This window comes from Leptonotus elevatus, chromosome 1 (assembly GCF_054856555.1).
Source record: "Leptonotus elevatus isolate MCC_2025b chromosome 1, RoL_Lele_1.0, whole genome shotgun sequence".
NCBI lineage: Eukaryota > Metazoa > Chordata > Actinopteri > Syngnathiformes > Syngnathidae > Leptonotus > Leptonotus elevatus.
Window position 1 is genome coordinate 47,936,167 of NC_141239.1, and position 13,501 is coordinate 47,949,667.

Here is a 13,501-nt window from a genome sequence, read left to right on the forward strand (position 1 = left end):
AGCCTTGTCATTTGTTCTTAAATTTTCTTCTTTTTTTTCCTCCAAACAAGACTTGACTATAAAATGTTTACAATACTGGAAACAAGCATAACTTTACACATTACAGGCCTGTATTCTGACTTCTTTTTTTTTTTATTCTTCTGTTAATAAAATGAATTACCAAATGGCAAAATTCACAACAGGTGTCTAAACCATTAAGGGACAATACATTTTCTCGTTCAGTAGATATTTAAGCAGTCCTCATTATCAAGCTTAATCCTTTATCAACACTTGTAAGTGATGAACTGAACCTCATCATTGCCAGGTTTTAAACAGGATGTTCTCATTCGAAAATGGCCACTGAGCTTTTGGCCACATCAATGGCATCAATCGTTTTATTTTAGGAAATCACAAAACCTGAACACAAAAAAAGAAAATGGTGAGGTGTGGAAGATGCAAATGTCCTAGATGTTGCCCTGACCCTAATTAAGACCTCTGTTGCAAGAAGGCGCTCAACTCCGGAATGGTGCTGTCACATGTTCAATTCCTCTGACACTAAATAAGGAAAGGGACTTGAGTATGCGCATGAATGATGGAACAGTCTTCTGCCTCCTCTTTATTACTGCACATATGCTGTTCATGTCTTCGCCATGAAACCCTACCCAGACGCCGCCTCTATTTGGCGCAGCTCTCCTGACTTGCCATTGGCTGCTGGGATAATATTAGCATATTGACCCCTGTGAAATGCACTCTGAGAATATCTTGTTTTGACTTGGCCTTATGGGGTCAAATCTGTGGTCTTCGGATACAGCACAGCAATGGGGCCGGCATTTGGACTAGGCTATTAACACACACAAAATGTTACCTCTAGGTGTACAATTAACTACCGACTTGTTACAGTAACCTTGAAAGTCTTGCACCACTAACCTCAAACTTGAGGAACGTAACTGTAGCTTGGAGTCTGGTCTGGAGCCTTTTCAGTACCTATTTATTGATCTGATGATGACTGAAGCAACAATCAGTTGCCGCCACCAACCAAGGGCACACACAACTGCGCCATAGAAAAATCAATGTGTTCAGCTAAATAATGTGTGTGCAAAGCACGTGGGATAAACATTTAATATACTTTTCTGGAATTTCATTAAGAGTAGATTCCTTTTGTGTACAATGTGCAGAAAGAAGATGTGGTTGTTTTTGGCTGTCATAAACTGGTTAATTGTAAAGTCTTCTTTCTTATTGTGTAAAAGTTTGATATTCCATCATCCTTCATTTGCTAAGAAAAGCCAAGGTGACGTCTTTCTGAGTACACCTGATTAATGTCATACATATTTCATTGCATAAGCTCTCAGGAATTAATTCAACAACCTTGTACACACTCTGTGGTCAGAGTGTGTACAAGGTGACTGCTGAGTGAACCTCATTGTAATTGACATTCGCACTGTGAAACACATACCCTATTGTGCAATCAAACATCAAGACACATTAGCCATATGCACCAACCCCTGGCATCTTTTTCCACGGATGCAGTTTTCGCCCTTCGTAACCTTATCCTCGTACAAGCAGTCAGCCAGAGTCTCCATGATATACTCCCCGTGCAACCGCGTGCTAATTCTCAGTTCTCCCATTCTGGACAGCTGCTGTATCCGTTACTGCCGTTACCTATTTGCAGGGAAGCTTTATTCAAAGTTGGATAACAGAGATTATATTTTCCCTCTATCAAGGGCCGCCATCCAAGGGACAATTATAGTCATTGTCCTATTGGGCTCCTTGTTTATGAGCAGGTAGGCAGAGTGAGTTCAAAGCCTCCACTCTGTTTGCCAATCTGGCATTAAAAGGATCTCTCTCTCTCTCTCTCTCTCTCTCTCTCTCTCTCTCTCTCTCTCTCTCTCTCTCTCTCTCTCTCTCTCTCTCTCTCTCTCTCTCTCTCTCGCTCTCTCGCTCTCTCGCTCTCGCTCTCGCTCTCTCTCTCTCTCTCGCTCTCGCTCTCTCTCTCTCTCTCTCTCTCTCTCTCTCTTTCTCTCTCTCTCTCTCTCTCTCTCTCTCTCTCTCTCTCTCTCTCTCTCTCTCTCTCTCTCTCTCTCTCTCTCTCTCTCTCTCCCTCTCTTGAACAAAACTCACCTATACACCTAGCTTACCACACTGAGTCCTCAGCTGCTCCGCTGCCCCTATTACTACTTATGTACGCATACAGCTTTTATGAAAGTCACTGTGACATATTATTATTTTGTAAGTTATTCTCAAAACACTGTCATTTGTACTGATGTGTGGTTTGATACTGAACTATAGATACCTTCAATACCAGATATGTATGCTCTACAATTGATTCTTTAATCAAAATAATAATACTTTTGATACTTCAATCATTTCAGGTCATATGCAATATATCTTCGACCACTTGAACATCATGGAACACAGTGGACTAAGATCTAAATACGCTCTTCGACACCCTTCTTCCGTCTCGGTAAATAAATGGGCCATGCACATTAGACACAATGGCAAAGCACGAGTGACGCTATTTCACTTCCACAAACTGCAAAGAGTTGGTTTGTAATGTTAGTGGGGAAAAACAGTGTTGTATCATAATCGATGCTGTCAGGTAATACCACAACTCAGAAAATGAGGCCTTAATGACGAGCTGGATATGACGCCCAGATTGAAAACAGTTCAACGTGACATCATTGCCTAACACAGAAAGCTCTTGCTCGTGCTTGGGGTCCAAATTTCATGGAAGCTATGTGTGCATGACTGGACAGTGTCAGCAATTGAAATGGCCTGAGGCACGGCAAACACGATGACTATGAGGACTGCGGTATGGCACGGCCATATGACAGGCGGGCTAAATTTCAATACCAAAGTGCCTGCTTTGACTTGACATGTCTGCTGGTTAAAAAAAAATAATTAAGATTTCTTCAGGTGATGACGACTGCTTGTTGTCCAAAAACACATCCGAAAACAGGTGAACCGTGATTGGTTGTTACCTGAGCGCTGAGCAACTGTGATGTCATTTTCAGATGACAGCAAGTAGCAAAATGGCCGCCCTCTCAAATGGATACACACTGGTGGAATTTGCTGCTTTACACATATTTCTTAAATGCAATATAAATCAGAATGCTTTGTTTGGACTAGTGTGGTCATCAACAACATATTGTAGAGAAAAAAAAATGCGTTGACTTCCCAATGTGAACGCTACCACTCTATTGCTATATGATCACAGAAGTAGCTTGATTACTGAAAAGTAATTTGATTTAGAAAACAGCAATGCTGAGAAAGGTAGTTAAATTAACAGGGTCAACTTGTTGCGCCACTGCGGTGCCTCAGACTATGTAGACATAACTGGCCATAATTAAATTAGGATTAGCTGATCACAAATACTAATGTGTCACATTGCAATGGGACTAAAAATAATGTAACTGGTAACTGAATCATAATCTCATGAAGAAGAGTATCCCTGGCATGGAATACTGAGAAGTGGCCAGTGCTACTTAAATCCATGGCCTTGACACGGATGTGTTTGTTTTAATGTGTCAAGTCGCAATAGAGCGAGTCACTCAAAGCTCACGTTACAGAGCTGATTGCCAAACATGGGCATCAGATGTTCAAATCAATCCCTTTTTACCCAGCCAGAGTGCGGCTGGCAATGTATTTGGTGGTGTTACGTACATCCGAATGTCAACTGTGACTTCTTGGTAATTTGCACCCCCAAACAGCAGGTGGAAGGGAGGGCACCCTGAGCCTAAGTATAGAAAGCCGGTGGGACGTGTGAGACCTCTGTTTGGCATACGCCCAGGAGGAGGCCTATCACCGGGCTGTAGCAAACAAACATTTTCCACCAGGCCAGGTTTCTTTTTGCGGTCAATGTGCTGTTTTGGGGACTCAGCGGGAAGGGAGGTCGGCATAGCTCAGGGACACCCTTGGACTCATATGAGGGGCTGAAACCTGAGAGGGGCTCCTTCTCAAGCTGTGAAAATTGGAACTATACAGTTGTTTAAGTCATTAGCCCGGAGCTTCTGTTCACTGTGAGGGCAGTCGCGTCAACTTGGAAATTCAATATGTCAACACAAGACATTTATTGTGTCCAAAACTGTCTTTACTGTTTTAGAAAACAGCATTATTAGTATTACATTGATGAAATGAATCATTATATTTTATAATGTTCGATTTTATTGCACAATATGCTATACTTTCCCTAACTTTGGCATGAGTTACATACTGTCCATAAACAGTATGCTAACAGCAACTTTATTTTCTATTTGCAATCATTTCTATTGCACTCCATATTTGCTCTTTGTAATCGTTTTCTATAAACCTCATTAGTTATTGCATAGTTAGTTTTGAAGCTTTTTACAGGGCAAGGGGATATGTTAAATGTTGGCACAAACAGCAAACAGAGAAAATAATCCTCTGAAGACTTGTGGAACACCATATTTGTGTTTGTTTATATGTCCATTTGTGAGTTAGCAGGCTAATTTGTGGTCTCTGGAAACGGTTGCCTTTAATAATAGATGGTAATCCTGCTGAATAACGAAGCGTCAAAACATTACCTCTTGGGATTTTGGGCCTGGTGATGGCAATTGATCATTTCCTGCTGTGAAGAAAAGCATTTGGAGGCAGATAATGTACTGTTGTTTTCAACAGTAGATTAAAGGTCCAAATCGTTCTCCTTCCTTTAAGCCAGTTATGACCAGCAGGGCCCAGCTGAGCGGTGTGAGGACAGCTGGTGCCACCGGCACAATGTTACAGCATTATTCACACGTACGCATTTGTATTTGTTGACCAAACGTGACAACAATCATTTTAGTCATGTTTGACCTTATTGTGTAAACAAATACAAAGAATACAGTAATATGACAAACGTTTGTCCCGACGAGCATGCTGTATTTGCTATGCACATCTTGCAGAACATGGCAAAAGTTCAAAGTTGTAAATAGCTAAAATTCTGGGAACCATGTTACTTTTGAATGACATTTATGAGGAGGCTTCACATTAAGTGTTCATAAGCCACCAGTCATGCATTCAGAAAACCTCTACTGTCTTGTTGTGAAAAATTCATCACAATATAGCCTCCATATTTATTCTCCATGCACAATGCACTTACAATGCTGCTACTTATTCTCGCTGCATACATACAGTGAATTTGAAAATGTAAAAAAAATGAAGGGTCACAAATAATCTGCCACAATAACGTTTTTTACCACATACTGTAGCTTCAGCATTGACCATTATGTTTTTTATATGTTTTCAAAGTGGTAATATGTCTTTTGACTTTTGCAAGACTCAAAAGGAACATCATGGCTGTAAACATTTTTATGAGCTTGACGTGCGTGCAGTTTCACTCACTGGTCAAGTGACTTCACAGTGGGTGGAGTCGGACATGGACTTCTCATATTCACGTTGAAGTCACTGGATATTAGGCCCCAAAATAGCCCGACAGAAGCTATATAGCTGTCCTTGCATGGCTCGCGCCATCAGCTGACAGTTCCTTCTGCCTGAAAACTTCCTGTGCAACAAGGACAGAATTGCAGCGTCGACCCAAAAAAAAAGCAAGAGAAAGAAGAGCAAAGGGAATTCGGACTTGTAAAGAATGATGGTAAAATAACTTTCATCATTCTGAGCAAGTAACAGTTGGACCCATGCGGGATCTAAAAGGATAGAAGACAAACAAGAAGGACAAAAGGAACAAAAAAAGGATATCATTTTTTCGGACTATTGGTCATCTGAGCTCTCATGTGCTCCCTGCTGGGTTGACAGCATCGAGGGAGAAGATCTATAACCACCGCAGGGATGAAGTACAGCTGCCATATTCCAGCGTCAACGTACACACGGCATTCTCAGTACACACCAACTTACCACACACCTACACATTATGCATCCAGTCATTACACGCCATCATACATCTCTACATCAAAGTACACTCCAACCCAATACAGTGGCACACATTACACCCCGTCTTACTACACACCCTCCTACAAATCGACGTCAACGTACATCCCTTCCCGGTACACTTCAACGCGGCTCACCCAAGCACGAGAAAATCCAGCTCCTGTGATACCCATCACACCTGTCAAGAGAACTGTGCACTTTCCTAATGACATCATCTTCCAGGATGTTGTTAGGCGGGGAGAATTGGAGCAAATTGGTCGGTTTGTCAGAACAAGGAAGGTCCGCGTGGATACGCTCTTTCCCTCAGGTGAGTTGGTGCACCACTGCTTAAATCACTCATTGGCCGGAGGTGCGTGTGATACAATGCTGCATGCCATGTATGCAGGTATGGCAGCGCTACATGAAGCGGTGCTGACGGGAAACCTGGAGGTGGTGAAGCTGCTGGTCAAGTATGGTGCTGATGTCAATCAGAGAGACGAGGACGGCTGGACGCCTCTTCACATGGCGTGCAGTGATGGATTCCCCGAGATTGCAAGGTAACCCGCACGGATTTATTTCACACAGTCAATTGGGTTTGAATCTCGGTCAATCGTGACTCAAATGATAATAAAAGTAGAAAATCAATGGATAGATTTTTTTCAATATTTTTAGGGCGCAAATCACAGCTGAGCCGTGATTGGTCGTTACTTGGCCGTGATTGGCCGCCCCATGAGAAGGATGAAAATGGCTGGATTTTGCTGCTTAACACTTATTCCACAAACACATTAGTCAGAATGCTGTGTTTAGACTAGGGGAGCTGAATAGAACATTATTGTAAAAAAAAAAAAAAAAAAAAAAAATTGGGGGGTTAACTTGCCCTTTCAGAAATATTGAATTTTGCCTAAAAAAATATTATATACTCACTTGACAAAATCTATAATTATAGTCTGGACATAATTTTGATAAGATAAAACACACACACGCAATACATACAAAGACAAAAAAAATAGCGCATGTATAATATATTTAATCAGAAGTTTATGACGATGCCCAAAACAGATGGGAAACATTGAATGCAATCCGTTCGTACGCTGTGTGAAATTGCAAACCTCACGCTCCTCCACACAGCTATCTCCTTTCACTGGGAGCCAGCACCAAGGCAGAAAACGAAAGCGGGGAGAAGCCGGCCGACCTGATTGACCCCGACTGCACAGAGTTGTCCAAACTGTTCGAGGCTGGCTGCATGTAATTAGGAACTTACGACACCGCAGTGAAGCTGAAGAGATAAAAGCTGACAAATTGCTTGGAAAATAGTTTTTTTCAAAAGAGGTTTTACACAGAACTTGCTATTGATGGCTATGGCAATTTGTCATGTGTTTTTTTATATATATCAATGGAGTGTTGCAACGCCAATGAGTCACTTTTGGGTTTTTATTTCTATTTTTGTGTTTATGTTCTACTGTTAGTGTGTGACTGACAGTAATTCATTTTTTCCTTAACTCTTACTAGTGTAACACAATGCCTAAAATGTGTCACCAAATGAAATATTACGGGTTATGTGCAGGTTTAAGTAATTTTGTGAATTACTTGCAGTGTTAGCACTCTTTGAAATTAATTTAAAACACACGATTTGAGATACCGTACTTGTAGACATGCAGTCGATTTTTATTCCTGTCAATCCTTACTGCTGGGCAGAAAGAGGAGCATACAAATTTATAAATTAGTACTTTAGTCAGGAAAATCTTTATTCTCCTCACATAATACTGTACTGTTTCTCTATCATATACTGGTGTTGTGTTTTTGTCATAGAGGCTGTGCTGAAGAAAAAATCTATGTCAGCAAGGAAAGTCTTATCATTTTCTCTTCAATAATAATTTTTTGTACATTTTCACAAATAAAAAATATTTTTATAAATGTCAGTTTCTTCTTTGTGAAAATCTTTTTTTGTATGTCACCTTACCAAGGATATCGTATTGTTGCCAACTAGCCATAATGATTTTACATACTGTAATACTGTTTTGTTAGCATTGGTGTTAGAACTTAGTAATATTGCATCACTAGCAATTTATGTAAATATGCTGCCACTCACACAGATTGTGTGGGTTTGATTGCTGGCCATGCAGCGCCCCATGACCAAGCCAATGCTGGTTGCAAGCAAGGATTTATTTATTTTTTAAAGGTAGCATGCAAAATATCATGCAAGTCACTTGCTGTGGTAGCCCAAGCCGAAAGTCATATTCACATATTATAGTAAACGTAAGTGTTTATCAATAACAAGAAAAAAAGTTTTATTCCTAAAAACACATTTAACATTTTTGCAAGCCACTGTAACATTGTGTACATTAACAATATACATTTTTAACATTAACACTGCTCTTTGTGCAGTGCTGAGAAAGGATTCAATAGGGATCAAGTTAAAATGCATTGCAAATGTTTTTTTTAAACAATTCTTAAAAATGTAATGCAATTACAGAAAATGGTACTAATAACTTAAATACAACTCAAGCGTACTTTGGTAGCAATTGTTTTTCTTACCACCAGATGATGTTGGTGATGATGATGATGATGATGATGATGATGATGATGATGATGATGATGATGATGATGATGATGATGATGATGATGATGATGATTGTACAGCAGTGTTCACAATCTTTATTAACATAGTGTATTTTTTCAGATAATTAGTCAAAGGTTTGTGTTGGTTTTAATGAAACACTACTGTGGCTGAAAAGTGAAAAATACTGAAAAAAAAAATATGAAAATAGAAGAGAGGACTTACCTAGAAATTAAATACAGTACAGTACTGTACCTTGATAATGTCAGTTGTCCTACACTCTAAAAATTGATTGGTTAAAAAATAAACTACCAATCTAGTAGGTTAAGCTCATATTGGCTTGATTAACCAATAGATTGGTCAGAACAACCAAGGAAATTGGTTACATTAGAAAGTAATTCTAGATAGATCACTTGGAAATATATGTATTGTATCAATTTATTGTAGTCTAAATGTATTTATTAATTATCAAAAGTGATTACAATATATTATAGAATATAGTGCCTAAAAATGGAAATGTGTGTCTAGATAGATCACTAGGCGTCGCCAGCTCAGTGGCCTAGTGGTAGAGTATCTCCCCTGAGACTGGGAGGTTGTGGGTTCAATCCCTGGCCAGGTCATTCCAAAGACTATAAAAATGGGACTCATTTGCCTCCCTGCTTGACACTCAGTATTATGGGTTGGAATTGGGGGGTTACATCACCAAATGATTCCCGAGCGCGGCCCTCGCTGCTGCTCACCGCTCCTTCAGGGGATGGGTCAAATGCGTGGGTGGGTGTGACAATCAGTGGTACCATTTTTTCAGGAATTCGTGACCTGCGGGATTCCCGAAAAAATGTCACCCTCTAACACAGATTAACCAATATCTTGGTCAGAATGACCAATTTGTATCGGTTGGCCCAATCATCAATATATAATGGTTGAAAACACCTGCCATTCTAGAGTGGTTGTTTTAACCAAAGGATCTGTCGGACACATAACTACCAGCTAAATTGGTCAAATTTAACCAATTTTTTTGTAAATTTGACCAATCTGTTTTTAGGGTGTATAGCTCCCTTTTTTTCCTTCTTCCTCCAGATGGCTATAAGGTTTTAATAACTCATGTTTTAACTTAATTGACATAGATGAACAAAGACACTGTACATATAGGCACACAGGTCTGACTTTATTCAAAGTTGGATAAGACATGATATTTTCCCTCCATCAAGGGCCAACTTCCAATGACACCAATAGTTGTCAAAGAGCGTATGGGACAATTATAGTCATTGTCCTATTGGGCTCCTTGTTTATGAGCAGGTAGGCAGAGTGAGTTCAAAGCCTCCACTCACTATGTTTGCCAACCTGGCATTAACAGGATCTCTCTCTCTCTCTCTCTCTCTCTCTCTCTCTCTCTCTCTCTCTCTCTCTCTCTCTCTCTCTCTCTCTCTCTCTTCTCTCTCTCTCTCTCTCTCTCTCTCTCTCTCTCTCTCTCTCTCTCTCTCTCTCTCTCTCTCCCCCCCGCCTCTCTCTCTAAGAATAACTACATGTACTACTACCACTAATAATAATAATAATAATGATTATGATAATAATAATACATCACATTTCTATGTCACTTTTTCTTTCGCACCCTCAAAGCGCTTACAATGGATACATTATTCACGTACTCACACTTTGCTCTGATAGCAATGAGTAAACTACGTTAGTCACAGGCTGCTGCTCCGACCGCCACCAATTAAACACCACTGTTAGTTGAATGAGTGTGAAATTGTCTACTGCCCAAGGACACAACGACACATAACTCGTAAAGAGTTACTGTACTAACCGCTCTTCCTCCCGAGCCACGTCTCTCCTTCTCTCAGACCACAAATGTTCACTGAGATATTATTTCATAATTTCCATCATTTCTCCTGCATTGCAATATTCTGTTCCCACACTGAGGGGCAGTGTGTAGCACATTAGCGTCATAAAAAGAAAAATACGCTAAAGAAGAAGAACACTTCCGTGTTTTTTACCGGAAATGATTGGTTGGCATTGGCAACGATTTTGCTAAATCTAGCGTCGTATACAGCATAAAGAAATCTAAAAGAAATATTTTTAAGAGGTTTGTATATGCGATTTACTTCGCGCCATACATAGATGTAATTGATTTACCTTACATAACAATTTACTTAGCGCTCTTGTTGATAAACAATTTGGCGTTCGAAGCTAACGTTACGTCAAGACAATTAACAGCTAGCTATGTAGGCTAATGTTAGCTACATTTATTGTGTCAGCAAATCTGCTGCGGTTGCTGTCGCCCGGGTTTACCAAAAGGCGGCACACCCCACTATTTCTTACGGAGTTTAAAAAAACAAAACAAGTCATACAGTAAACTACAATCAACTGTAGTTTTGTTTGCATTGCCTGATGGTAAAACCGAGTCACAGGAGCGAAGAAAAGTCGAAACGTAAACAATGCTTCTTTGTCAGTGACCGTGATTGTTTTCTCAATTCTGCTGACGTATGGCGATTCTTTGCTACAGAGTTAATACCAACAACTCAGAATAAACAGATATTACACTAATTTGAACATCATCATTCCTGTTGAGTGAAGAAATAGTGCGTTTTCTTTGTGTTTACCATTGTGTGTTGACGTTTTAAATCATGGGGATTTACTAAAATAATTTCTCATTTTCATTGCTAGTTGAAGACTTCGAAACCACTTGTTTAAAGGTACTCACCATAGAGCAGTGAGGAGAGAGCTGGACTGTAAACAGAATGACAAGGTAAGTCATGCATTATTACAACACAACAGGTAATAATACATCAGATTAATGAATCAGTTAATATTCTTCCAATCTACGTGCTTCAGGCATTTCATTATCCTGATGTGGTTGTTTCACATTTCTCAAGCTCATCTGCTCCCAGGATGGTGAATAGTTATAAGCGGACAACAAGCCCCAGATCACCTACCAACTGTGGGGAGCTTTTTACCCCAGCGCATGAGGAAAATGTGCGTTTTATCCATGATAGTAAGTATCATTTCAGACCAAGTGTCATTATTATTTATTTACATACCTTAATACAAACCAACTGATTTACAAAGACATTCATATTATTATGTAAACCTATTGACACGTGTGACAACCACTGCTCCCAGTGGACAGAATAAACGCCGAGGGCAGCATGCAGAGCACAAAACCGGAAATGAAGGAAAACACGGAATTCCTACCTGCTGCATTTCTGCTCTGCATGTGTATTGTTATTAGAGCTGCAAAATAATTGTGAGCGTCAAGAGCACCTTATTCAACACAGGTTCTGCAACGCTGTTTCTAATTTTGGAACAGCGTGAGCGATTGCGTTCGGTAACCCGAAGGAGCTGATGTGCTCTGCGTGCCCTGACCCACAACATGCTGGCACCAGCGTGGCTAAATAAAAGACAAGGATCACATATAAATTACAACATTCACTACGGGCAATTTTTTCCCCCACGATGCCTGACTACGGTGGCTTGTAAGCGCCACAAACCCATGTGTCCTGTAACTGGTGCGGTTCATCAGTAGTTTGTATTCACACTTGAAGCGAACCACACCGAGTCTCTTTGGAAGCGCACTGAGACCACCTCAAAAAGTGGGTGTTTGGTCAGGTTGTTTCATCCGCATCAAGATTCATTTGTGTGTATTCACTCTCTGGGCCGTTCAAAATGGACCAAACAGCACAGGTCTGAAGACACCCTAAGATTAACAGCATAATTCCATTGAGTGTTTCTGTACTATCCTGTCCTTACTTTATTGAATAATACCAGAAATAGATATCCTAAATTTACCAAGTTATTTGTTTTGTTATTCACAGCCTGGCAGTTTGTGCTCAGAGAAATCAGATCAGCACAAAACGCTGAGCGTAATGACCGTGGACCCCAGGAATACGTTGAGAAGAATCCAAATCCTAACCTTCACTGTAAGCATAAATTAAATCCAAATGTACATCCCAGTCATCAGTAAAGGATTAATACAAAGTGACATACTGACATTTTTCCTCTCGGTGATCATCAGCTTTCACGCCAGTGGACCTGACTGACCTCAAGAAGCGTAACACACAGGACTCAAAGAAATCCTAGTCCTCAAGTTGGTCCAAGCACTTTTTTTTCACCCATCATCATCGAGAACTTTTCCTCTGACATCCAAAGTCAGTTCTGTGAACTTTGAACCACAGCAAGCCCTTGTCTTTCTTTACACCCTACAAGTGATGAAGAAGAGTTCTACATATTAAAAATCTTTCGTGAACCATGTTGAAGGCCACACAACCCTCCTAATGTATGAAAAGGACTGATAAACCTCCCTCAGATGTTGCTGGCATCGGATGCTGAGGGACAAACTGTTCCACCGGACACAAAAGACTGCAGTCTTTGCTACTACTACGTACATGATCCTGGGGGGGAATGATAAAGGGCTTTTCTGTTTTATCGTTTGATTTGTAAAAAGGTAGTTGGCTAGATAAGGTGTAGCATAATGACGTGACACATCAGATGCACACTTGATGAGCATATTTTGAAAAGCCAAATGCATTGCCAACATTCTTAATCTGAAATTGTTTTCCTTCAAACAGACTTTACTTTAAAAAAAACTCCATTAAATGCAAGTGAGTAACACCTCTTCCTAAAGCCTTGCAACAAAATGTTGAATAAAATACTTTTACAATACACTTTTGTGTATTCATCTACCACAGATACTGACCAATTGTCTACAAGTACTCTAGTGTACTTAACATCCCAGGTCAGAATGCAAATGTATGACTTGTGTATTTTTAAAAGGAAATTAACAGCTTGTGAATGCTGAAAGATGCTGTCACCTAAATGAAGAAATTAATTTGGGATGCTGTTTTATTGTAAACATCTCAGCAGAGCGTGCCATAGCAAAGCCCAGTACCATGCAAATGGGGCAAAGAACAGAAAAATGAAAACACACTTATCTGTATGCTTTTAAAATGCTTTCAGGCTATGCCATGGTACCAATGCTGTTTTATTGTTTTATGTCCCAAAGGCTGCCAATGATCTTGCAGATAAAAGTCCAATAATAAAGTCCAGTATTTATCATGTTGAATATTCCCCCCCCCCCCCCCCCACCCACCAAATCTGTTGACCACTGCT

General features: G+C 40.1%; 2 protein-coding genes across 2 annotated transcripts; both read left to right on the forward strand.

The window, feature by feature from the left end:
• Positions 1-5,460: 5,460 nt before the first annotated feature.
• On the forward strand, positions 5,461-7,671 carry ppp1r27a (protein phosphatase 1, regulatory subunit 27a). The gene is made up of 3 exons (XM_086082321.1): positions 5,461-6,166; positions 6,245-6,395; positions 6,967-7,671. The coding sequence occupies exons 1-3, from the start codon at positions 5,761-5,763 to the stop codon at positions 7,085-7,087; spliced, it is 678 nt and encodes a 225-aa protein (XP_085938447.1). The 5' UTR covers positions 5,461-5,760; the 3' UTR covers positions 7,088-7,671.
• A 2,684-nt stretch (positions 7,672-10,355) lies between these two features.
• Positions 10,356-13,056, forward strand: mcrip1 (MAPK regulated corepressor interacting protein 1). The gene is made up of 5 exons (XM_086081475.1): positions 10,356-10,478; positions 11,060-11,141; positions 11,269-11,387; positions 12,208-12,312; positions 12,408-13,056. Exons 2-5 carry the CDS (start codon positions 11,134-11,136, stop codon positions 12,470-12,472), a joined length of 297 nt encoding a protein of 98 aa, XP_085937601.1. The 5' UTR covers positions 10,356-10,478; positions 11,060-11,133; the 3' UTR covers positions 12,473-13,056.
• The last annotated feature ends 445 nt before the right edge of the window (positions 13,057-13,501 follow it).